This window comes from Oculina patagonica, chromosome 7, assembly GCF_052425735.1.
Source record: "Oculina patagonica isolate OP01 chromosome 7, crgOcupat, whole genome shotgun sequence".
Classification (NCBI taxonomy): Eukaryota; Metazoa; Cnidaria; class Anthozoa; order Scleractinia; family Oculinidae; genus Oculina; species Oculina patagonica.
The window spans coordinates 26321923-26348683 of NC_135764.1; the positions used below are offsets into that span (position 1 = coordinate 26321923).

The 26761-nt window shown below is 40.2% G+C and overlaps 2 protein-coding genes across 5 annotated transcripts in view; one reads left to right on the forward strand and one right to left on the reverse strand.

Annotated features, from left to right (window-relative positions):
- The window catches only part of LOC144660424 (dynein heavy chain domain-containing protein 1-like), an 89640-nt gene extending 83619 nt beyond the window's left edge, over positions 1-6021 (forward strand). The window contains exons 61-63 of the mRNA XM_078521039.1: positions 453-583; positions 1036-1582; positions 5131-6021. Of these exons, the coding sequence (XP_078377165.1) occupies positions 453-583; positions 1036-1582; positions 5131-5496 (1044 nt within the window). The 3' untranslated portion in view covers positions 5497-6021. The remainder of the gene's footprint in view (positions 1-452; positions 584-1035; positions 1583-5130) is intronic.
- Positions 6022-18701: 12680 nt separating this feature from the next.
- Positions 18702-25528, reverse strand: LOC144660459 (transmembrane protease serine 9-like). Of its 4 annotated transcripts, XM_078521085.1 has the most exons (10): positions 25424-25528; positions 24655-24852; positions 23406-23609; positions 22448-22765; positions 21472-21498; positions 21421-21441; positions 20752-20940; positions 20280-20673; positions 19666-19886; positions 18702-19070 (listed from the first exon to the last, which is right to left on the reverse strand). In XM_078521085.1, exons 1-10 carry the CDS (start codon positions 25479-25481, stop codon positions 18748-18750), a joined length of 1953 nt encoding a protein of 650 aa, XP_078377211.1. In that variant the 5' UTR covers positions 25482-25528; the 3' UTR covers positions 18702-18747. The 4 variants fall into 4 exon arrangements, with proteins under 4 accessions (XP_078377211.1, XP_078377212.1, XP_078377210.1 ...); XM_078521086.1 differs by lacking the exon at positions 21421-21441 and having other exon boundaries at positions 21451-21498; XM_078521084.1 differs by having other exon boundaries at positions 21436-21498.
- Positions 25529-26761: the final 1233 nt, after the last annotated feature.

Consider the following 26761-nt stretch of genomic DNA (forward strand, 5'->3'; position numbering starts at 1 on the left):
TCTATCAGTAGAGTACTACATTGTACATCTCAGCTACATGTACACGAATCATTGTTTTCAAACGAAATGTTCTATAAGTTGCAATAACGCAATGCTGCATGTAAAAAAGTGATATTTAGCACAATTCTGAAAACGTCAAAGGTGAATAAAGCGTTGTTTTTGTAACCAGAAACAGGAAATTGTATTACATACACAAACTTTCATCGCCTGGTCACCGGATTGTCCATTCCATGAATTTGCTCCCTGGGGCCGAAATTTAGGGTCCGTTGTCCGTATTAGAGGGGGTCCTTATTAAAGAGGTTTTTTTTCTGAAGAAAATTCGTGAGAATTTTGTCGGACACCGGAGATTGTCCGTAGTAGAGAGGTGTCCGTAAGGACAAGTGCGACTGTATTTGTCATTCTCCTAGCCAAATTTTCCTAGTTACACGTTTCACTTAATCTGTGTATCGTAGGATCCAGTTGAGGAGATTCCCACATATTCACACATGGATAATTACACGGACGGTTTACCAGAAGCTTTATCATGCCAGGGACTGGGTCTGATGGACACATGTGAAGCTGGTTACCAGTCCACACTCAGCAGGTACTTTGTTGCAACAAAATGAGGCTTAGGGCACTTTCCATTTGTCAGAACTGGCTTAGTGGTCCGGTGGTTTTGAATGTGAAATGGGCCTTTTCCACGAGATTTTCCCACAAATCCACCACAACAGAGTCTAATATTTATGCATTGACTGATTTGACAGGACAAATCTGACTAACAACGGAGTTCTGTTCTCGAATATATCGGTCTGGCCGGCCAGTTCTGACAAATGGAAAGTGCCCATAGATTCACCACTATTTTAAGAACATGCTAAGAACATACCTTAGAACTGAGAGATTTAGGACGTTTTTTTTTTCCTCCACTTGTTCTCCCTAACGCGGAAACTATAACTTTGTTGAAAATAAAACGAAATGTTACATTTGAAATATCGTAATTTAATTAATTCTATGTTGTTTGAGTTAATTAACTTAATTCGTGTTTGTTTTCATTTGAAGTGGCATTGCGGACCGTTTGGCTCTTAGCGCAGGACTCCAACCGTCTGCTCCCTCAATTGAAAACCAAGTCAAGACGGTTGCCGAGGAAACGCTCAATCAAATTACAAGCGTAATAGACTCAATCAAGTCACATGACCTTGCAAGCGAAACGACCACAGCGGTTGTGTCTTTCATTCAGCGTGAACTTGTCTTCTTTCAAAATCTTCTCGGGGACGCTGTGAAAGAGATTGAACTTCTTATCGACGCGTGCAGTGGACACGTTGCCTTCACGCCAGATTTATTCAATTTAGCCTCGTCGCTCGGACACCACCGCGCTCCGTCCAGGTGGCTCGTTAAAAACGCCAAAGATGTTACTTTAGCTGGGTGGTTGTTGGATGTTGGAAAGCAAGTGAAAGTCCTCTGTGGATACCTACTTTTTTCGCCCCTACAGCCTTGTTCCTATTGCCTTGGCGCGTTTGCCCACCCTCAGGCGTTCTTTGCTTGTGTTCTTATGGATCATGCTCGTTCTACAATGAAGTCTGTATACGCCCTGGAGTTTTCTGTAGAGGTAATCAATAATTTTCTTTGAATTAGTTAATATGGTTGTCTCCCTACAAAAAGGCAGGTCATCGTATCTCTTTGATAAAACGTGCGTGATTAGTCAGTTTCCCGCGTGCCAAACTTTCTGAGTTTTCCTAAAATTTATCTGGCAACAAATTGGTAGGGTTGGATGATGTGTCAGGAACTTGACATCACCATGGCAACGGCATTTTGACAGGCATGTTTTCCCAAAATTTGTAATTTTGCTTGTTTCTGTTAATAAAAATCAACTTAAATGGCATTATTTTTACATTTTTACGGGTTTAAAGCACATTTTTATTCATTTTGAGTACTTTGCAATGATTTTGGGTGGTGTTCTGGTACAGTCGTAGCTCTCGTAAGCGGACACCCTCGGGACGTGAAAAAAGTGTCCGTAACTGGAGCTGGCTGCTTACGAGAATGGTTCTCGTAAGCGGCCACCAGAGGTGTAGGGGATAGATAGCCGCTTCGGGAGCTTGCCCAGCTAACAATAACCGGGCGGACCCGGGCGGACGTGGATGACGTCAAAACAAACACTAAAATATGGTACTGTTATTACTGTAAAATCATTGTTACGAGCGGCAATGTGAAGTTGATTGATAAAAACAAGATACAGAACTTTTTTATAGGATTTTCTTTGGGGTGTCCGCTTACGGGAGCGTAAAAACAAAGAAAAAGTCTAATTCGTAATCTATGAAAGTGTCCGCGGCCGCTTACGGGAATGTCCGCTTACGAGAATGTAAAAATACAGAATTAGTATGGGAGTAAAAACGGGGTTTCAGATAAGGCGGCCGTAAGTAGAGCTGTCCGCTTACGAGAGTGTCCGTTAAGAGAGCTTCGACTGTATTTTGGAAAAAAAATTGAAATCCAAGATGGCGGATCCAAGATGGCGGCTGTTTTGACATCATGATGTAATTGCCACGTGATGTGACGTCACCATCCCACGTGACGTATACCAAAAGAAGGAGTTTCGGACGTACAATACATCCTATAAGTTTCATGGTGATTGCTTAAATATTCTGGAAGTTACATAGGGGGCCTACTGTCCATGTTATGTAAAGGAGACATAAACTACGTCCTGCTGCAGTTTGGCTTTCAAGAGTTCAAGTAACACATAAATATTTCTCTTTATAGAAATAGCATGTGTCTTTCTCTCCAAATTAAGTTAAGTGAAGGGAGCTTACCTTTATCGTGTTTACTCATCCAGTGAAAATTAAAATGTTTTTTTTTTTTATTATTTCTGCAGAACACTTTTTTGCTTAAAAATGGCATCTGATAGCATAACTTTGAATGTTACACGAATGGAAAAATAACTTACAGAAAATATTTAAATATATTCCTATTAATGTGGGGAAACATCAAACCACAAGAGTAAAATGCAAGATCAGAGCAATGCAATTAATTTAAATGGTTTTGAAACAAACAATCCTAAAATAAATCAGTTCCATAAATAAAGTGTTTTGTGACTACTGATCTCTGAAGAAATGCAAAACAACACTTTAATCGTAGATGAAATTATTACCTTTTGACAAAAAGCTTGAGGTATATAATTCTCTGAGTTGATCACATGCTCAAATCAAATAAATGCCAAATTCAAGACAAACCAAAACCTTGGTCGACAAGAACAGAGATAAGCACACTGTTTCGAAGCCATTTCTTCAAAATCAAATGCCTGTTGTCACTTTACAAAGACACGTAAACAACCAGGGCAAATTGATGTAAAAGCTACCAAACACAGATTTTTAACCGGGATTTTTAATTGAGCAAAATTCAAGTTTAAAGAAAGTTTTATGTTATATGTTATATATAGTCATACCAGGGTTGTATTCAGTGCTCGATCCGCGCTGCACGCTCCCCGGAAGTGGCAAATATAAAATAATCTCCACAGAATAAGACACAGCCAAGTTGCTTCTGTTGTCAGTGTAACAGCCTTGCATTGGTAACACTGATAATAACGATTTGCATTTTTGGCGATACTGTGGAGTTTCGATCAGACCGCGATGGCTTTGAATAAATACCAAATAATGTTTATATCATTAATTTCATCTCAGAAATCTGCTCCAGCAGTTGCAACGTTAGTTAATGTTGAGCGTTACATCAACTAAGGAGACGAATTTAGTTCGACACGGCAGTTGCACACCTTGCTATACGATACTGTCCACACAAAATTTAAACTTTGAACAGAACTTAATTTGACTGTCTTCTTTTTCGTTCTCAACTTTCCGTGCAGACTCGAATGTTTTTGCGACGTACGTGACACTGATCACGCAATTCCGGGTACATCCACGCGAGAGCCCACGCAATTTTGCGTGTATTCGCGCTGTTTGTGAAGTCGAAGATGCCGTGAATTTTCCTGTACAAATAGAATAGGGCAATCTCCCACATTTACACATTCTTGTTACATGAAGTGAAATTAACTTTGTAACTCACCTGCAATTATGCACTTCTCTTTGTAGCGCACTTAAGCTCTACCGTGCGAGCAAACACGAGATACGCTAAGTCATCCCGTTTTTCTTTGCGCTTGCAAACACTAGTTGGTGGAAATTTACTTCCGTTTCAGAATAATATTAAACGCTACGAGAGCTTTCTCTAGTTTCCTTACAATACATCGCTTTAATCAAACTTAAAACCATTGCAGTCGTTAGATATTTCTGTTTGCAACGAATCTCAATATTTTTGGTCATGCTGAGGAATATATTTCCGATATTTGAAGTACATGTTTTTACGAAATTATTTTGCCATCGGTCATACGTATTTACTTTGTGGTTACGACCGTTCTTATGATTGGATAGCAGCCCCCCGTGCGAGCAAACACGACAAGTCATCCCGTTTTTGTTTGCACTTGCAAACGCTGATTGGTGGAAATTTACTTCCGTTTCAGAAAATCGCTAGAATGTTTACTTAACAATTAAACGCTACGAGAGCTTTCTCTAGTTTTCTTACAGTACATCGCTTTAATCAAACTTAAAACCATTGCAGTCGTCAGATATTTCTGTTTGCAACGAATCTCAATACTTTTTTATCGTGCTGAGGAATATCTTTCCGATATTTGAAGAACATGTTTTTACGAAATTAATTGCCTTCGGTCAAACGTATTTACTTTGTGGTTACGACCGTTCTTCTGATTGGATAGTAGGCCCCACTGTGTAAATAGTTCACATCGAAGCCAAAATAATACCGTATCGTTTCTGAGGAAACGAAACAAAAAACACAACAACAGGAGAACTGTGTGACAGCGGACCGCTGAGGGAACAACAGGACACAAAAACAGCGAGGATCGAAATGCACCAATCACAGCTGTTGATAACCAACCAATCACAGCGCAGCAGCGTGCTTTTAAGTTCACACACAACCAGTCGACCTTATCGCCTGATGAAGACTAGTGTGTGCAGTCGAAACGTAGCGATCTCTATCACACGTGACTACGTCGTGAGACAAACGAAAAATAATTTATTATTGTACTCTACCACGATGAATAACCACAACATTTTTTACGATATTAAAGATGATTTACTTAATGATTTGCTTTTTTGACAGGTATTGCATCCAAATACCCTCCCCACATCTCCCCCGGACCGTGGAGTCTTTCTCAGTGACTTGAAACTGAATGGAGCATCATGGGACACTGACCGTGGTTGTATCACCGAACCAGCAGAGTCACGTGACATTTACGATCTGCCAATCGTGTGGCTAAAGCCAATGGAAGTCATAAGGTCACGTGCACCATCAGCAAAGGTCGACAAACAGCACACTGACATGCCTTTGTTTGATTGCCCTTTACTTGTCGGGGGAGACTGGGGCGCAGATGTTACCAATTTGGTTACTAGTCTCCCTCTGCCGACTGCCGTCCCTGAAGGGACGCTAAAGCAGCGAAGAGTTGCAATCGTGTCTCTGTTGTGTTAAAACAGCAAACAAACAAGTTAGCTCTATCTTCCTATGGTGACCAGTTTAGTCCATATATTTCGCATTTTATCTTAATTTTAGCTGGAGAAAATTGACTGAGTGATTGAGTGAGCTATGAAACGTATTTAACTATTTATTAAACTATGTTTTAATGACATATAAGTCAGTGGCTGTTACAAAAAAAAATGCAGATGGCCTTTTAACAAATGTAGCGATGACTTAGGAATCGAATTTTTCACAACGTAAATGACATAATACAATTATATTCATGGTCATTTTATTCTTAGTTGTTATCAGCATTCAAATAACCTTTTCAGAGCCAATTGTAAAAATGATCATTCATAATTATGTTCGCGAGAATTGCGCAAAGAACTAAGTTATCGCAATCAAATACTCTGTAAATAGATAATACCTAAGGAAATCTGCAGCGTGTTGTAACATATTGGTCCCACAATTTGTACAGAAAAGAAGGCCTGTGACTTGTTTTATGTAAGCAGCCTTAATATAAATATGCTTTGTTAAAAGACGCGTTTGGTTGCTACTTGTCACTTTTCACGTGATCGTGGCTAGGTTAACAGTAACTTTGAAAAGCTTTTTAAGTGCATCTATGGCTTATGTAGGTTGATAACGGAAAGTAATTTGTAGGGAAATGTGCTGTTTCCCCCCCCCCGGGGGGGGGGGACTCCCGGGGGGTGCGCGAGGTCTACACTGACCCAAAGGAGAAGCGAAAATGGACCCAAGGCCCACCGAAACAACGGGGAAGAAGAGGGTTCCGGAGACCCAATGCGGACCGCGCACGGGACAGTCATACGCCACTGCGGAAGTCCAGTTAGACACTTCTAGCTAGGAAAGCTGAGGAACAGGACCCACAAGGACACACGGGAACAAAGCAAAGGAACAAAATGACACCCTAAAGGACCGAGAACCAAAACCAACCCTATCCCCCGCACATACCTAAGCCTATGGGAGTACCCCGGGGCTGTTTCCTGTCACGTGCAAGTCTTACGTCCGTAAGTGGATGTATTTTTATCCGTTTAGACCTTTCATCCACACGTAAAGGCTCGTTTACACGAACAATCTTTATGTGACAATTTTTTTTTGCTCGTGTATATGAGAAAAAAATGGGCAATTTTTTTCTGACAAATACATTTGTTGAGAAGCTTGAGTGTTAGCTTTATGTGACAAATAAAATTTGTCACAGGAAAATCGCTCGTGTAGACGACTAGTCACATAAAATGTGGCAAATGTTGCGTCAGCATATGTGGTCCCCAATCTCCCAAACTCCCACTGGGCACTGTGCGTGCGTATCTCTGCTGTCCAAGGTCATTACTGGCGCACTAAATTTTGGACAGCTGAGCCCAGTTGTTCAAAGGGTGAATAACGCTAACCGCTTGTTAATCGCTACCCAGTGGATAGCGTGGTATGTTTTGTTAGCATTTATCCACTGGAAGATTTATCCGGTGGATAGCGTTATCTGCCCTTCGAACAACTGGGCCCTGACAAATAATTGTTTAAATATATTCACGTAAAAATTAAACCCGGCATAAGGGTTTCTCGAGCCGTAGCCAAGAGCAACTCTAGCTTCTCGAGTGCTCTCCAATCTCCAAAGTGCATCCAGTTCATAATAAATAATGAGCAGCTAGAAGCATGGACCAATTCCTTTTGATAACATAGCGCGTTTAAATGCTTTATAGGGCGAGAAAATCCACACCGCTAGATAAATCAGGAAGACCTTCTCTTCGGTGTCCATTTTACATGATTTTTCTTGCTCAGAGGAAGCGCGAAAACATTTTGCACAGTTGCAGTAATATTTGCACCCGTCATTTTGTGGGGACATGTACGTGCATCCACCGAGTTACGGATTGATTTGGATCGCACGGATTTGCCAGCTTTGTTGTATTGCCTTACACAAATTCGCAAGTAGCCAATCAAAAGCGCAATCTACTGTCCTCATATCCTACGATATCAAGTCGCTGACCTGATATGCCACGATATCAAGGTCATTTTGAAGTTGAAAAGAAGTTTTACCAATAAAACAGAACCTCGTAATTTAAATTTAGCTGGTGTTTACTGGTCGTAAAAGGAGAAAAACTTTCCCGCCAAAACTAAACTTGCGTGATGTTTGCCGACGAGTACTGAAACATTCAGGCTGAAACAATGGAGTCGGAGTTTCCAAATTTTTCGCTAAATTTGGATTTGGAAAATTTAGAAAATGAAACTCCAAACAAACGAGTTAAAAAAATGTCAGAAGAGGAACTTGATAAAAGTGTTAAAGACCATAAAAGTATCAAACAATCATGCAGGGCAACACAATTTGCACTACGTATACCTAGCAAGCATGGCTTCAACAGAGCGATTAATATAACCGGATTTTTGGAAGAATTTCGGTACGGCAAATACCTAATCGTACCTTTTTGGTACGCTTCGGCGGTATATCAGGCTCCTTTGGTCTCGCCATTATATTGGCTCGATTGCTTCTCGCCAAAATACGAACCATGGCCCGACCAAATTCGCCTGATATGCCGCCGAAGCGTATCGAAAAGGTGCGATTAGGTATAAATACAGACAACTGGAACGCATTTGGAAATGAGCTACCCTAACCATAACCAGCGAAGGCACTGAGTTAACTGTCGGAAATATATGGTTGAAACCATGAAGTTATTCTTGTTTTCTTGTTTATTTATAGGATGATAACCGCAAATAAACAGTGAATATTGCACTCTCCGAGACGTTAACTGAACAAATAGTCAACTTCCCATAACAAGATGTTTATTATAACAATTATTACATGGAATTACATTAGCGACTTGGTGACTGTTTTATCGGAGATTTATCTCTGCGACACCTTTTAACTGTCTTGCCGGGATGAAAAATAGATTTTTGTTTTTGTTTTTAAGAAATAGTGCTTATCGAGCGAATATTTCAAGATATTCGGTCATCGGGTAAAAGCGGAAACGATGTGAACAGTTATATTACTAAAATAGATGTACATATATATGTAGCTGAATTTACTAGTTTCAAACCACCGTCCGTGTGCGATTTACCTCGGTAATATTCAAGTTTGTTTTCTTGTGACAAAATTATTATTGCTATAAAATTAGCATTGGGAACAAGAAACAACACATCACGTTTGACTTTTAGGCAATGAAAAACAATTAAAATTCTCGAGAAGAAAATAATAAACGGGGGCGGAAAAAGTGCATTCTCATGCTAGCTCATCGTAAAGTTATAGTCATAAATGTTGTTAGGCAACGCGTGATCGCTGCACGTTGTATATATTGTCACGGAGGAAGCGTTGATGACGCACACGTAACCCAGTAACGCGATCGTTTAATGTGAGTTGTTTTGAAAAATTCAAAATTCGCGTTTTGCTGCAAATGTTCTGAGAATGCACAGTCAAAAGAATATAGTTGCCACAATTTTAACGTTTATTTTCATCATTCGGCTGGGGACTTCAATAGTGCCTTGTTACAACAACACTGCGTGCAATCAGGCAGGAGAAAAATCGCAATGCTGCAATGGAACTTGCCTTGAAAATTGTCATGTAGCAACAGAATGTAAAATGGACACGGATTGTCCAATTGGACAGAAGTGTTGTGACAGCGGCGAATGCATCTCGCGGGTCTCGCTCTGTTCGCTGTCTTCCAAGCTCGCTGTGGCCATTCCACTTTCTCTTCTCTTCTGTTTTGTTTTGGTCCTCTGCATCTGTGCCAACCACTCTTCGTGTCCGGTGTACGAGACGCAGCAACGGCGTCGCCTTGGAGTCGTGTAGCAACAGCCATTGAAAGGTCGTGTTTTTGCGTCTTTATCGCAAGCCTCTACAGCTGCATGTCCTTTGACCTTTAATACCGACAGATTGTAGTGTACTTTCACAATTATTTGATCCTTGCTGGTTTATTAACTGAATGTTGATATGACATTTTTATCAACTGAAGTGGATGGAAAAATAAATGACATGTACGGATGGTCCCCTTGAAAAAATCTGCGTGTCGTCTCAGAAATCACGCAAACATGAAATCACAAGCTTTTCTCTTTAAAAAGGCCCAAGCTGGTAAGAAAGAAACTTAGAATAACAACTGTAGCCGGTGGCGAAAAGCGGTTTTCTTGTTTGACTCGCTAATTTCAATAGAAATTGACTGAACGAAAAAGAACCGGCGAATGAGGAAGCTATACTTTTTACTTCTCCTCGAAAACTATAAGCGATTTAATAAACAGCTTGTACCAGCTGTAACATGTTGTTACAGGTACTTTGTTGTTGTGATTTTTTTTTTTTTCGTTTTATCTTTTTCTTTTTTTAAGTTATGTGATCTTGGTTCACGAAGTTTAAAATTTGGATTTTGTGTTTTTGTGCGTGAAGTGGATTAGTATTTCTAAGCGGAAAAACGATCTGCTTGATGTTATATCCAGACATTTTAATAGTTTATTTTATACACTGACATTTTTACGGGCATGTCCAACATACAGTCAATTAGCGTAGGCTACTACTCGAGAAAAATGGAGAAAAGGATTGAAATTTTTCTTACTAAACGCCGTGGCTTAACAATGTGTTAGAGAAATAATAAATAAGAAGTAATAAGTAGAATTCAAAGTTTGTATTCCTCATAGAAGAAAAGGTTAAAAAAAACTGACACCAGAGGTCACGAATAATCGTTTTACGAAGTTCTAGAGTTTCAGTATTTGCAATTGTCACGAAATTTAAAATCAAGAAAGACCCACCATGATCTGCTCAGAGCTGTTTAAAACAAACGCTAACTGTTAAATGTTACTCAGTAAAACTAAAATAGATCGAGACCCGGGCTCCTGTCCGCTCCATGCGAGAGGAGCAATACTGGAAGACCCGACGGGCGCGAGCAACGCCACCACGCGAGAACGACGAAAAGACACACGGGCCGGAACAAAGCCAGAGAGCGCAGAACACGAGAACGGCCAGAGAGGAGTGAATCCCAACAGACGAAGGCAACAGCGACCGGCGGGAGTCGGGGCCGTCACTTTTAATATTTTAGCCGCTGGAACAATAACACCATTAAATTTTGATAGCTGTATCTATATATAAAAAAAGAAAGACTGCATTTGAAAGTGTTGTCTTGCGGGAAGGAGGGTTGTGTATGCATCTTCGCAGTACGAGAAGTCAACATGTATGCTGACTGTGACAGTACTGTGGCTTTTAAAATCCTTTTTTTGCCGACCCAAGAAGAGCTTGTCTAGATTGCTTTGAAATGCCCTTGGGCTTGGATGTACCGCTGAATTAGGTTTTAGTTTAAACTGCCAGTGTCAGGCACTGTTCGTTTGTTGCAGTCGACGACTGCAGTCTTATACAACTGCTCCAGTTACGCCGCAAATGAGAGCGACTTGGTGTTTTTTAGCGCCTCTGTTTCGGGCCATTACTGCTTCTCGGACTGCCTCAACGACCGACTTTATACGATGACAGTCTTTCGTTTACTGTACTCGCAAGGATTGACCTGATTTCGGTTTTAGTTTAAACTGTCTGTGTAGGCATTCACTGTTCTTTTGTTTTAGTCAATCAGACAGCAGTCTTCTACAACTACTCCAGTTACGCCACAAATGAGAGCAACTTAGTGTTTTTCAGCACCTCTGTTTCGGGCCATTGTCGCTTTTCAAACTGACTAAGCGACTGAGTTTTGAGATTCATAGCAGTCTTTCAGTTACTGTACTCGCAAGCTGTTCTATTATCATTATGACACTAATTTACTTGTTTAAATAATTGGTAGTTTAATTCACAAGAAATACTATCCCCGCAGCAAATTGAACTACTACTTTCAGTATCAATTTTTAAACAACTATATTTAAGTTGAGTGTCTCACTGCTGTCGCAAATCTGTCGTTGCTTTTGCGATTTTTTACAGTGGGTTTTAGCTTCACGAGTTTAAATGTCTCTGCATTGTGGGGTCATCAAAGGTAATCTGTCTACCAATCGGTCACTTATAGACTGAGAATTGCAAAGAAAATTTTTCATTACACACCAAATTTCATCAAATTATTGGTAATGTAGTTCAGGAGTCGCCCTCCTCCTTGACAACATTAGGCGCAATGGCACCAACAATGCAGGTACATTCGGCTTTATTCCGAACTATCCACCGCTTAGCATTCCCCCGACTCCATCCTCTGATAGTTGCCGGCGCGACTAGCAGAGGCCGGGATGACATTACACTAGCTAGTACATGTAGTAGTGGTGCTCTAGTCTGCTTTTCTGGTGCTTCCCACCAAGGTCGATTGGGCACTTTGCGTACTCGAGTAGCGACGCCTCGCATTTATTTTACGTAATGGCCGGCAGCTTTGGACTTAGGCCAGTGATTCTTAATATATAAAACTGGTGTTTTTAATTGAATCAAATATAGGCAAACTCTGGCTAGAACATTTTTCTTTTTCGATTTGCCTTCACCTGCCCCTCTAGTGCCTTTTACTAATACTGTTCCCTGTGAGATGCAGCGTGGCCGAGTGGTTTAGGGCGCTGGTGTTGTAATCCGGAGGTTCCTGATTCAGCCCCTCGACCCTGCCCTGCCAAATCCTAGCTGGATTTGTTTTTGGTCGTCCCGAGTTCAAATCCTCAGTCACGCTTTGTATATAGCCAACTGCATGGGATTTTTAATCATGTTATGTTCACATATAAAATATTTGTTTCCTCTGTTTCGGTGGCATGGCTGTAAACTAGCTATCTCGAAGCTACGTGCATGACCACTATAAACAACATTTTACTTTATTTAATATTTTACTCTGTTTTACTGTACTGTTTTGGAGAGGCTTGTGCCTTTGTTTAGACAAGAATGTTAACTGAAATTTACAGTAAATTCGCAGTTGGTTGTTTCCCATTTCAGGTACACCAAAACAGTTTCAAAGTAAATGTTAATTAAAAGTTTTGCTTAACACCTGAGCGTTGCAAAGCTTAATTATTTATAAGGACTCATCATCTAGAGCTAGATTTGCCGTGATCATGGACTTGGGTCACCCATTATCATTCCAAGCCAATTAAGGGTAAACTGTAAACTATGTATTTCTTTTAAGATGTTTACGATTTAATGAGTAAAAGAATTTTCATCGAGTCAGACGTTTCCGTGACTTTGTATAGAAAATGTTGAACTTATCGTTCTCGGCAATTCGTTAAAAAGATCACGAGAAAACGACGCAGAACTCAAGGTTTCTGTTGTGCGTCGCGGGTCGCATTTGTTACCATGACACGGACCGGGGAGATCCTTAAAGAAGCTGATTGTTAACTGACCTTGAATTATAAAATTCAACACAAGGACAAAGAAAACAAGTTGAGGGGGCAGAGTTCCACCCACTTGTCGGACACGGCTTTTACCGCGTTAACGCGCCAGCAGGTTTGAGTTAAAGGAGCTAGGTGTCACGATATGTTAGGTCTTTAGATTTAGATTTAACTATACGAAAGTTGAATATACGAAGGTACCTTTCCATAGAAGGCAAACCTCAAAACAATAGTTTAGTGAAGTTAAAATCACTAAAGAGGTTATAGTAAAAAGAAAAGTAGCATGGATGGTTAAGACTGGAGCAGACTTAGGCGGGCTACGAACGACAATGTTAAAGATTTACGCTTTAACCACTTTTTCAATATGAGTTTTCCGTGATGTGCACTGTCGACGAGCCTGCATGCGTGTAGCTACACTGACGGAAATTGACCCTTGACCCACGAACCATTATTGACCATCAAACGATCATCTTGCTTATAATTGTTTGTTTGGTCGCCTTTCCTTAGAATTTTCTTTAATACAGTCGAACTTTCCTTAAGGACACATCTACGGACAGCGCACCTGATGCAAAAAAGACAAAACTTCATATAAAAACTGCCTCTGTAATACGGAACGTGGGAGGCGCGGTGGCAGGTGCGCGCCGACCCGAGCGACGGCGGGCGGCCGGGCGCGATGTGCTGGGGCCCCCAGTCCCCCCACCCAGGTGAATGGGACGGTGAACACTGCTGGGGGACCCGCGGGACAGCATCCCACCAGGGGGAGAGCACGCCTAGTCGCAATGCACGGAAACCGGGAAAGCTCCGGCTGAGGGCCACTTGGCCGGACACAGACTGCCTACCTACCTTACCTGTAATACGGAAACTCTTCTCCTTTAATGTCCGTATTGAAGAGGTTCGACTGCATTATACTATTTTTCAATTGATCTGAAACAGAAACGGTTTTTCTTGTACTTAATTACTGATTTATAGTCATGTCAGCAGACACCTGAATGGTGTTCCGGATTAAGTGTTTAAAATCGAATGCCTTCTCTTTATAGCCTGGGACGTCGCTTTCGATCAGGGATGGTAGTTGAGCACATGTACAAACTTCCAAGTTGATGTCTTGTAAACCCGGCTTGTAATAGCTTTCGAATTCAACCGAAACTTGGGTCAATTTCAAGTACTCGGCGTCCGTGCAAATATTAATTTGATTTTACTTTTATGCATTGTTATGTTCAGTTTTGCTAAGCCGGTTCTTTTAAAAACTCCACAGCTTGGCGGAAAAAATGATGTGCCAAGTTTTCACTGTTTACTGAGCTTTGTACGATGTTCCGGTTAAAAGAGACACTTCACATAACGAAGATTTTATCTCCAATATTCAATCTAAACGACGCGACGTGAATAATTATTTTCTGTCCAGAGACAAAATATTGGAGCACTGCAATGTTGACCAAACTCTAACACATCGCATGGCCTCCCGCGGTTGTTTTGACTCGTCGTGACATGATCGCAATTTTGACGAATGTTTGTGTGGGAGGCTCTGAATGGATTAAGGGAGCCTTGCTATGTGGTTTTCAGAGAAACACCACGAAAAGACTGCTGTCAAGGAATGATACTACATTCTACATCAACTTCACTTTTGTATTCTTTTTTGGTAATTACATGCATCACCCATTCTCGTATTTTTCTGCCTTATTTCTTTTTTTTTTGTTTTGTTTTTTACTCTGAATAATAAACAATATTTTTGTGTCTAAATGTCAAGGTCATGTTATTTCATGGCAATATCTTAAAGGCCTACTATCTCCTGTTCGCAGTGTCTTGGTATAATTTTTTGCCAGAAAAGATCTTAAACTGAACTTGATCGCTGAGTGGCGGAGGCTTGTTATTCCAGAAAAAAATTAAAGATTATGTATAAAAACAATGAAAACGAGGGAAACGATCATCGGAAATCTTTTTTGATTTTCGCTGGCGCAAATCATCTGTGATTTTCGCTGCTACATTTAAAATCCGCCGCTTTAATTGAAAATGTTGCCAGCAAACCTAGCACAAATTAAGTCTAGTACTGTTTTCCTTGTGTTTTTTTTTTTTTTTTTTTTTTTTTTTGTATGAATATCAATTTTACGAAAATCTATCGATATTGGATCCCCAGTTGATTTTGTCATTCACAGTATTTACTTACTCTCGGCAGTGTATTTCAATAAAAGGACTTTATATGGCCTGAACCTCGAAACAGCTCAAAGGTTGATTGTTCAATGTTTTCGAACAGAGTGTGTGTGTGTAATATATGGGAGACAAATTATACATGTAAATGGAAAACTAAAATGAAACTTTGCGCTTCCCGGTAAATCACGGCAGTACATCAATTTCATTAGTAAGATGTCTATAGATATCTTAAGTAGTGTGCAAACCGCGAATATATCAGAAAACAAATTTTACGGCAATCTCGCATACAAAACCTGATGACTGTCAATTTCAAGCAATGTTTCAGCTTCTGTATTAAAAATGGCGGGCGGTCGCCAGTCGCTAACAACTACCGACCTGTCAATTATTATACCCCCTTGAAAAGTGCCTCCTTGATCGTTAATAAAACAAATGTAAACCATTAATACTGTTTTCCTCTAAAGGGTGTCTCAGTCTTTTGTTGTTTCATTTAAAAGTCAATGGTAATTGCGGTCAGAAAATACAGCTTCCCGCTGTTTGTTATCTTGGCTTAATAACAATAGGCCGACTCTTGGCAACAATGAAACTCCACTTGTTATTTCGGGGCGAAATACATGCTCATCGATATGATATATATTGAGCCAAATATATACTCAAACAACTTCTTTAAAAGCAAACCTGTTCGATTGTATATCGATTAAGTTATCCTTACTGAAAACGTCGTACAACGTTGCTCTTTTAACCAGTGCTAGTGACACAATAGTGACGTCTTTCGTCAATGGTTGAATTTAATTAAAAAAAGGTTTCATCAAAGAAAACTTGAAAATTCCAGAAAGAGGTTTCAAGGAAAACTTGGAAATTCAGATCATTTCAGCTTTGGTAGCGTTACATCATAACGCAGCGCAAACATATGTTTTAAGATTTATAACAAAGCGCCATTTTCGTCAGCTTTTACAGATATAACAACAGCTTCGTAAAAGGGAAGAACAATATTTACACAAAAGAACCGGATTTTGCAGTTTTGTGGCCATAAATTGACTCAGTCGTAAAAGTATATTTTAAATATCTTCTTTATGTCTTTCAAAAAATAGCTAGAGTTTGTATTTGTGACTTTTTCTTTGAGAAGTAGGCGGCGTTGACCGAAATAGTTTATTTAAACAAAATTCACCGTCTTGCTTGATTGATTTTTCAGTAAGTTTTTGGCGAATACGGTGTCGCCTGGTACATCGAAGTACTTATTCTTTGTACGGTATAACTTGAGTATTTAGTTGGATTTCCTGTGAACGGCGGTAAATACGGTGGCGGAGGGAAGTTTAACGGTTGAGGAGCCGCAGGAAAGTGAAGTTCTTGTGTCGTATTTGTTGACGATAAAGTCGCTAAATGTGGTCGGTGAACCGTAGCATCCCAGCCGCTTTGAAGCCTTCTTCTCCGTGCTATACGCCGCTTATACCACGGGCAGCAACGAGCCCAATAGCAGAGTAACAGCAAGCAAAGAAATGCCATGAATACCACAGAACATACTCCTATAACGATGAAATATACCGGTAGAGGCTGCGAACAAAGTTCAAAGCCGTCCATGCACCGGCGATTCGAGCAACACTTTTCATCCCAGTCGCAGTCGGTCGAACTCTCGCAGGTGCAGCTATACCTGCATATTCCATTGCAGCAGTTCTTGGACCTTGGGCAAGCGGTATCGTCTAGGCAAGCTTCAGTAATTTGAGAAAAAAACCCGCAAATAAGGGCTACGTTCAAAGCCCTCTGAAGTAACGGAGGTGCCATCTTTTATGGTATTAAACCAAAATCATCTGCTATTCAACATCTGACTTCCTATGAAATGCAAATTTCTAAAACCATAACACAAATAAATTCACGTCAAAATCGCATCCTGTTTGTGGAATCTTGTTGGCGAACGCTTGTTCAATTCAGAAAATCACGGAAAAAACCAAGTTATGTGGAGCAATGTCCTTTGATTGTGGTTCACTAGGGCTTTATACGGGTTTCTGAAGCAACAGATCCATTTCATCAATAAAGTTCCTTGTCGTGTGACTTCATTATGATAATTCGCGGATCAATAGATACTGACAGCTTTTTGTTTTCATCACTACGCATTTACGGTTGCCCTGGGCGCCGAAAGCCTTTTGAGTGGTCAAGCTAAAGAAAAATAGTTATTTGTGGCAGCTGAACCGAAACAGAATGAAAGCGAGCGAAAATTTTTAATTTAGGTAGTTTGTTTTTGGAACGCAACCGTGCAATAACACAGATCGATTTTAATGTTTAAAGACGACTTTCGAACGATTTGGGAAATGTTAATTAATTGAACTAAAGCAGCGAAAGTACCTATGTTAGCTTTGCATTAATTTACTCTTTTCCAAAGGAAGACCACCAAGATGGAGTTATATTCATTAGTGGTTTTAGGGTTGATTGAATTCAGCGTCTCTTTTGGTTGTTCACGGAGTATATGTAGTTTTTAAGGTTGTCCTCAAGTAAAACGTTCGATTGGTCTAATAAACAAAACCCCCCACGAAGACGTAACTGCACACTAAATAAAGTGATGAATATATATAGCTGCTGTGCACAGCAACCAGACCATCGATCTCTTATTTCGAACGCAACGCATCATGTGACGTTAGCAACTTGCTTTAGCGCCTACTATCGAGTATTGGTGATACGAACTAGTGCTCCATTGACGTTTTTTTTTAAAAAAAAAAGATTTATAAACGTAGATCTTTTTGAACAAGCCCTTTTTTTAGATACATTTTATTTTTTTTTCTTTGTCCTTTTTTTACTTTGGTTTCTTTTTTTCTCTTCTTTTTTGTGCGGCTGCGTTTTTTTTTTTTATTGTGTGGGCCGCCACCGACGGTGGCTAGAAGAGGACTGGTCATCCGAGGCCCCCATCTTGAAAAATTCGTACCGTAAATGGTCTAATAGACGCCCGGGGCGTCTATTTAATTTTAGGGACTCTAGAGGGGGCGTTAAATAAATATGAGGTGATTATTAGAGAGAGGCGCTTATTTTACTTGAACTGTAAAAACGTCAACAAAACAAATGAGACGCGTAGTTTGCTCGTGGAGTACGAGAGAAGACAGAGTTTGTGAGTAGGATGTATTCATCGCCACTTCCATGTCCGAGTCAAGCAAGAAACTGAATAAATTGCGTGATTTTACTTTATGGAGTGTTTCCTTGTTTTCTTGAGGCGATTCTTTGTGGGGGGAGGGGGGCGTCTTAGAGACACGGGGAGTGTTTTAGATGGGGCGTCTTATACAAACTTTACACTTCAGGGGAGGCGTTTATTAGGTACTAGGCGTTGATTTGAGAGGGGGCGTTTATTAGATCATTTACGGTATTCATCTTCTACAAGACCTTGGACAGCACGGTCGAGCTCGAGTAGCAGTTCGATTTCCAACTAATATCAATTCACTATGAGACTGAGGACCGCAGGTCGCAGTTTATTGCATCGGAAGGGCTTAAGAGAGAGTGTTAGTATCGAGTAAATAAATGAGGAAAAGTATGTGAGTAAACGTGGCTGCAAAGAGGTACTTCTTCTTCTTCAGGACCCAGAGTGCCTGGTGGAACATGGGGCTTCCGTCAAGGATCTCCACATTTGCCGGTCCATGAATGAGGTACTTCACAGTAAAATTACCTGCTTCTGCAGCTTTTACTGAGGAAGTGGAGTCAGAAGGAATTTTTCAGTCAGTCGGTATGATTTGCTTGCTACCGAAAAAAGGAATCTCATAGTAAATGAAAAAGGCATTTGGTTTAAAACGGTTGTGGTGATCATGACCTCACTCACAGAACTTCTTAGCACTCACAGTTAGCACACTTCAATAATAAAGACAAGCAAAAGATTCGTTTTTCAATGTCCTTTATTGTCTCAGACAGGTGTGATATTGCTTAATATTTACTCATTGTTTGTTCGACCCATTGCTTCAAGTAACGGACCCTTGCGTAGACGCCATATTTCCCTGGAGAAGCACATCCGCTTCCCCACGATACAACACCCTCGAGGAAGAACTTCCCGCTAAATTCACAAACTAAGGGACCACCGGAATCCCCCTGGCATGAATCCTTGCCTCCCTGGCTGAGTCCAGCACAGACCATGGAGTCGTGGATTGATGAGCCATACGCCTGTTTGCAAGAGGCCTGTGAGACAATTGGTACGTCAACCTGCATGAGTTTGCTTGCTAGCGAGCCACCAGAGGACAGCGTTCCAAATCCTAAAAAAGAACATGTGGAAGAATGTAAACCAAAAAAATTAAATCTTCTGACGTTTTTATTGATATAAAATAAAGAGACTATGATTCACAAGCAAGGAGTAAGTAGATACAACAAACCCCACACTGCCCCCCCCCCTCCCCCACAAAAGAACCACTGCCATACTGCATGAAGATAGAATACTAGGAGCTAAGACATGTGATAAGTCAGATAGTAAATTAAAAGAATAAAGTAAAATGCAAACAGTTTTACTTTCTTTTTTTTACTACACTTTTTTTTCAAAGTAGGTTTAACTAGTGGAACAGGTGAGAATGGTTAGGCCAGTCAAACCCCCAAGGCAGGCGAAGAAAGACAACTCGAATGGTCGAAGAACGACCATGCGTATGAAGTTGAACCCTCCGGTAAGGAAAACAGAAAGGATATTATGACCAAGAAAGTCGTGGAGACGTACAGTGCACAGGAACCGGAGGGAGTTGGAAAAACGTGGTGTGAGGCCCAACAGATGCAAACAACAGGGTCCGGTAAAAATATGACGAAAACCCTTAAGTCGCGAGGGACAGAAAGAATAAAGTAAATATGTGGCAATCCATTTATTACCTGTAACCCAACACATCTTTCCATCTGAAACTTCTCCACTTGATCCAGGCAGGCAAGCCAGGTTAACAGCTCTGTTTATTTGAGCAGGTCGGCGCAGTTTCAATAGGGAGATATCGTGAGCCATGCCGCGCGGTCGTTTGTAGCTATGGTGATTGATGATTCTTTCAACTTCCATGTCCTGTTCTGTTCCAATGTTGCTGTTGCGGTAGTGACCTCCAAGTCTGCAAAAATAATAAAATATGCTTTTGTATGAAACACTTAAATCTTTAAAAATTGCAAAATTAAGACGACGTTTTAACTTGGCTGAACGCCATTATCATTAAAAGTCAAGTTGTGAGTAAAAAACGAAAAAATATAAATATTAAAAAAAAGGACAAGAGAAACAAATTAAGAACTTTGAATTAAAGTAAGTTCGGCGTTAAACAGAGTTTCGCACGTATGGATTCCGTCTGCATATTCAGATTTTCTTGCAGTTGCTTTATAAATACATCTCGTAGATAGAAATAAAGAACAAAAAGTTTAGTTGTAGAAGAGAAAAATGTTATTATGTGAAAGTAAGTGGTTCTCGATTCGATTACTGGCAATAATAATTTTACACTGTTTTAAGATCCCACCTTACACGGATGCTCGAGGCGGATTTACCAGCGGTGCAGTGGGCAGCAGTGACAACCCACTGTGGTTGAACTAAAGTTCCTCCACAAAAACCAAAACCCCGAGATGTGATCAATGCTTGCCACGGCCATGCCCCTTTGGGAGCCTCGGTACCACCAACAATTCGTGCACTTGGTTTATATCCACACTTTCCTGATCCACCACCACCACCACCACCACCACCACCACCACCACCACCACCACCGCCACCTCCTCCGCCGCCGCCTCCACCACCACCTCCTCCACCACAGTACTTGCAACTCTTCATGCAGTTTTTCTTCATGTACTGTTCGTATTGACCCTTGCAGTATCCTGCGCTAGCCCATCTTTGACAGGAACTCTGTTTGTCCATGCAATCTGTAAACAAACGTAAAGAAGTTTACAAATGAGTACAAACTTTTAATTGTTAAAAATGACTAAACAGAAGTTTGATACCTCCTCCTCCTCCTCCTCCTCCTCCTCCTCCACCACCACCACCACCACCACCACCACCACCGCCACCGCCGCCGCCGCCGCAGAGGTTACAGCTCTTCTTACAGTTATTTTTCATGTAGTTTTCGTATTTGCCTTTACAGTACCCTTTTCCGGCCCATTCAGGGCATCTTCCGTTCTTGTCCTCACAGCCTTGGAATGAATAAAGAATACAAGTAAAATTAAGATAACGGACAAATTACGGCATGTTACAAATGGCCTTTTGTTGGGTCAGAATCACGGGGCGGGCGGGGAGAATCGGGTTACACTATTCTGACCGTCAAATCTGCAAGAGGTTAATGAGAAGAGACAAGCTTAATTAATCAAACCAAATCAGAGCATCTATATTATTGCATTAATTCAAAGTTAAATTTGTGGGGACAGCACTAGACTGTCCACAGTCTCTCTAGTTTTCAACACAAAAAAAGCGAGAGAATCGGCGATTCCCCTTTTGCGCTGGCCTCCAGTTTTCTTGCCGTTCATTCGCCGCGCTCATTCGATCGAAAAAATACGAAAAAAAATAGAGGGCTGTGAACAGTCTAGAACAGCACTCGTACTTTTCGTTTGCCTTCCAGGCTTTGATTTAAAATCCCTTTACTTTTTTTAAAAAAATGCATGAGTTTGATGACTTACTTCCTCCACCACCACCACCGCCTCCACCACCACCGCCTCCACCACCACCGCCTCCACCTCCTCCGCCTCCTCCTCCACCTTTAAAGAAGAAAAACGACGTTAGCTACTACACAAACTGTCTTTTTTGATTCTGTGACAATCGTTAAAGTCCCCCCTCCGCGGATGGAGAGGGAGGGGTGGGGGTTATCTCTTTTCAAGGCCTTTTGAGAGGGACTTAATAAAGAGGTGGATTAATCAGAGACTGGGAGATATATTAAATCATACGTCAGTTACGGTACATAAAGAATGAATGAAATAGATTTTTGTTTATGTTTGAGTGTTTTTTAAAAAATATTTTACAAAGCAATAATAATAAATATAAATTAGTCCGTTGATGAATACCTTTCAATGCGTAAAGGTGCCTTGGTTCCTTGTTCATATATAGTCATAAATAATCATCAAGGGAAGAGTGGCTTACTAGAGAGGAGGGGGATCTTTTCAAAAATCGAACTTCCAGATGAGGGATAGTAAGAAACGAAGTGGGGTTAAAGAGAGCAGGGGGGCTTTTAAAGTTTTCACCGATGGTACACAAATTAAGATTTTCTAAGAAGGATAAGTGGTAATCTAAAAAGCTATCGCATGTACTTAGATGATGCCCAAAATATTTCAAGCAGTTTATATTTGCAATTCTTAGACACTCGGCGTGTTCTTTTCGAAATACGCCAATCTGTTTGGTTCTCTCATCCTTGTCTATTCACTCATGAAACACGGCTGCGTGCACTTTGCGCTCGAAAGAGGCAGTTTCTTACGAAATATTTAATCTTGTAGATTTTGAAATTCTTTCCTTCTAAACCAATTAGACCACCCGCTCTTTTTTCAATGAGTGACAACTATTGACTCAAAAGAAAACTGGGCGATTTACCTTCCAGTTTGTTAACGTAGTGCGAGTGACTTTTATGGGAGGATGTGCTCATTAGTACCATTTACACAATGTACTGTTTTTACATAACCACCCACAAACAGATTCCTCTATTCGTACATCACTTACTTTGGACATAGCCATTGATCCAGTTCACATAAGAGCTAACCCGAGCATACACCGAAAAGGTGTGACCCGGACACGTTCGACTTGTCACCCACGAGGCTGCTCCACGGACCACCCACCGACCACCCTCCAAACACGATAAGGGGCCACCACTGTCTCCATTACAGACGCTGCTTCCCTTGCCTCCTACACAGACCATGGAGCTTTCATCCACCGATCCTCCGTTTTTTCTCCGACACTCGCTGTGGCTCGCCACTGGAGCAGAGGCTTGTTTTAGTCGAGGAGCAAGTTGGTTGTTACTTGGGTTGATTCTTCCCCATCCTAAGTAAGAGATAACAAAGACGCATTACATAAAGTGAAGATAAAACGTTTCGGTTATTAGCAATGTAGTTTCGACAAATATCAAATTAATTGTGGTCTTCATTGATATAAGAACTCTGAAATTCAATCCTCAACCAACGGTTTACGCTTTTTGCTGCCGTCAGTTATCTTAGCGGGCCTCTCGGAGACAGAAGCTCACTTCCAGCGGGTCAAATCTAATCTGTGATTGGTAGATTTCGATTATTCAATTACCGCAAAATTCCGGTTAAAAGCCCTGGGCTTATACAACTTCGTAAGGGCTTTTGGGTAAGCTTATAAGCGGAGGGGCTTATATCCGGGAGGGCTTGTAAGCGAAAAAAAAAAAACGTTTCGAAACGAGCCACGGGAGTGTTGATCGAAATACGTTAACGTTTTTAGGTTAAAAACACATAATAAAGCAACATTTAGCCCTGTTCAGTACCGTCATTCAGCAGAGGGGGGCTTATATCCGGGGGAGGGGGGGGGGCTTATAACCGGATGTATTTTTTTGTTTCGAGGTAGATGGGCCTGTAACCGGGGGGGGGGCTTAAAAGCGGGGGGCTTATAACCGGAATTTTACGGTATTCAAAAATCACTCTTAGCTATCATAACTAAAGATTACCTGTTACATAACATGTTGTTCCTAGACTGACACGTGACCCATGTTTTGGCAGGCACACCGTGTTGATTTTCCCGCCAAGAGTTGCTGGACGCGACAATTTCAACACTGCCACGTCATGTCGCAGATGCTGCATGCTGAATTGAGGATGTTTGATGACGCGGGAAACCCTGAAGACCTGCCCGTCATTGGTCCTGCTATGAGCTCCTGTTTTAGAAGAGTGTATCGAAAAACATTACAAAACGAAAACGTAGTCTACTTCTCAGGTATCTCCTTTTAATCAGGCCTTGGCACTAAGCTGGACTAGATGTATTGAAAAAAAAAAATTGTAATCTGTTTCAGATTCCTGGTAAGATCTTAGGTATCCTTTTAGTCCTTTTAGCTATCCTCATCGCAAAGTTCAAATAAAGAGAAATGAAACCGTTGGATCATGCTTCATCAGCCGATACAGTAAAAACTCGCGAGTTAGATCCTAATTTTTTCCAGGTTAGCCTAAACAGGTTCTTATATAAATGTTACTTAACACAAATTTAAGCTATTCAGGATTTTAATAGGTTTTTATAAAATTTTCTGAAGGAAATTTACATTGATGCTTATAGAACTTTTAGTGGTATCCATCCTATTACTGGTATTAGATTTGCATACCACATAAGTACTTATTAAATAATTAAGCACTTACAGTGGATTATTAAGAATATAACATTATATAAATGCATAGTAATGCTTTGTCCAAATTAATTTCCCAAAACAAAACATTTTAAATCAATTTTAAAAATTTAGAACCTGTTTCCAAATTTAAGGCTAAATAGGTTCTTATAAAAATGGGATCTAATTTGCAAAGTTTAGCCTAACCGGTTCTTAAATGTTAGGTTCTTACTCGCGGGTTTTTACTTTATATTAGAACGATTAAGGATTCCAAAACGCTAACTTGCTTGAGAAAAAAACAAAGCTATATATGTTACACTAGTCTTACAGCCAATAAAATCAAGGCTTAACTGACCAATCAGCTTCAACAGACCAGATTTATCATAAAACATCATTGACTGACAAGAAATTTTCATTTGACTCAAAATAGACTTGCTCATGGTAAAACGTCAGTCAAAAGAAACAGCAGTTCTTTTCAGAGCTAATCTCAAGCAGATAATCACAGTTAACGGACTGCACATTTTTGAACGTTAAAATTATGATAATCAATAAATACAAACATCTAGCGAAAAAAAAAAGGACATAAACAAACAGGACATAAACCTACCCAGAGCCAGAGAATAACGACTAGGGTCACTGCTTTGATCCACACAATGTGCAGCAGATAAAGCCCAATTCTGGTTTAGAAGGGAAGCACCACAAATGTGCCGTCCATTATATTGAAGGGACACTTGCCAGGGCCATGAATTAGGTTTTGCTTCTTGGCCTCCCACGATACGGGACCCAAATGGTTTGTTACCGCATGCTGTTGAATGAAAAAATAATTGCTGCAATTTTTTAGTCGACCACAAAATAAGGAACATAACTTGCTAGAATATAAATGGAATTACAACGTTTATTATATGCCTAAGAAAATTAATGAGAAAAATTTTTTCATCGTGGTTGAGAGCAGGCTGTTATGAAATTTAATTAGTTTTAACGTGCACTGTAGTGCAATAAACACGCCTTCGTAATAAATGAGTAATCACATGGAAGCGAGCAATTTCGGGTTTGCACTACTCGTCATTTTAAAGATTCTTTCAAATTGCACTGGCCTTTTGGGATAATATTCAAGTATCTGTAAATACTTTCAATTAAATTGCGCTTGCATTCAAACGTTAACCAATACAAAGTTTTCAAATTTCTCTTCTCTTCGTTCGTCAAAAAAATCTCACTTAAGAGGAAAAGAACAAGGCTACAAAAATGGCTGTTATTAATGAAACCGAATTGACAGTCTCCTAAACTGATATTCACCTTTGACTTCTCTTACTAAATAAAACGTTCACGATGCAATCAGATTTATAAAGCACATTGGCCTCATTTTATGGGCGTCTTACCTTCTATAAATGATGGTGCTAGAAAGCACATCAACAACAAGCAGAGTACACGAAACATCTTGCTGGTGATGTTGTGAGCAAAGATGTTAAAGGCCTTTCCTTTTATCTAACACTATTTTCTGCATGATAGTCAGCTGTATTTAAGCTTTCTATTTGACAACGAGATTGCAATAATTCTTGTATCAACGCCTTTTGTTCCTATTCTAGAGATGTTCTTTCAAGAATTCAAAGAAATAGTGAAATATTTGACTCATCTGTGCACACACAATTTGTAACGATCAACTTTCAAGCATGATCAAAAATGGATGACCTTTCTAAAAAAAAAACATCTTACTTTCATCAACAAGAAGAGAGCCCTCCCCCCTCCGGGGAAGGGGTCCTGCTTCTAGTGCATTATACGGGGATGCTCCACACTAAAGGGGGGACCCTTTTCAGATTCCAGGTATATAAAAGTGAAAGAATTGCACCCGTTGGAGCATACAAAAGGGCAAGGAAAATTGTCTTTTAGGTATTCAAAAGAAACTAATACTTTCGCAAACAGTCGCACAACGGTCAATTTATTCAGGAGTACGGTTATGCAACTTGAAAATAAAGAAAATAGATGGAGCATCTCTTTTAAAAGGGGTACCATTTTTTATTGATTGTATACGAAAGGGTAACCCTTTCCGTCACATAAAAAGTTACCGAGGGTTAAATGTGTCAGAAAGGATTATCCTTTTTGTAACAAAAAGGTATATGAAAGGGTTAGAGTTTGGACCCAGTGGTGTAGAAAAATGTTTTGAGCACCCCCTCCTCCCCAAGATTGTCAATACGTTTCCTTTTGTCCAACGTATTTTGCCGGAACTCAGGTGCGTTTAAACTCTCTATTTGGCAACTAGATTAAAAAAAAACTATTTATCAACAGCTTTTGTTCCTACTATGGAATTATCTTTTGAAGAATACAAAGACAACGATGAATAGCTTATACCATATTTGTACACACAACTTAACGGTTAAGTTCAGGCACGATTAAATGAATGAATTAGTTTTTTAAATACATCTTACCTTCTGTGAATAAAGTCGGCAAAGGAAACACACCACCAAACTAACGGAGAGAAACACCTTCCCGGTGATATTAAAAGCAAAAACGAGCAAGACCTCTCATTTTATCTAACACCTCTTTGCAAGATAATCAGCTGTATTTAAACTTCCTATAGGAGAACGAAATGTAAATATTCTTGTGTTTACGCCTTTTGTTCCTATTCTAGAACAATTCTTTTGAGAATTCAAAGAAAACGGCGAAATATTTGGTTCATCTGTGTACACACAATCTGCTACGATCAACTTTCAAACACGATC

Coding starts and splice junctions, on each gene's coding strand:
- LOC144660459 (XM_078521083.1), bottom strand. CDS start 25,481: ATGTTTCGTGTACTCTGCTTGTTGTTGATGTGCTTTCTAGCACCATCA. Junction 21,499..22,447: donor GATCAATGGCTATGTCCAAA/GTAAGTGATGTA, acceptor TCTTCTTTAAAG/GTGGAGGAGGAGGCGGAGGA. Junction 19,071..19,665: donor AAAGATGTGTTGGGTTACAG/GTAATAAATGGA, acceptor GTTCTTTTTTAG/GATTTGGAACGCTGTCCTCT.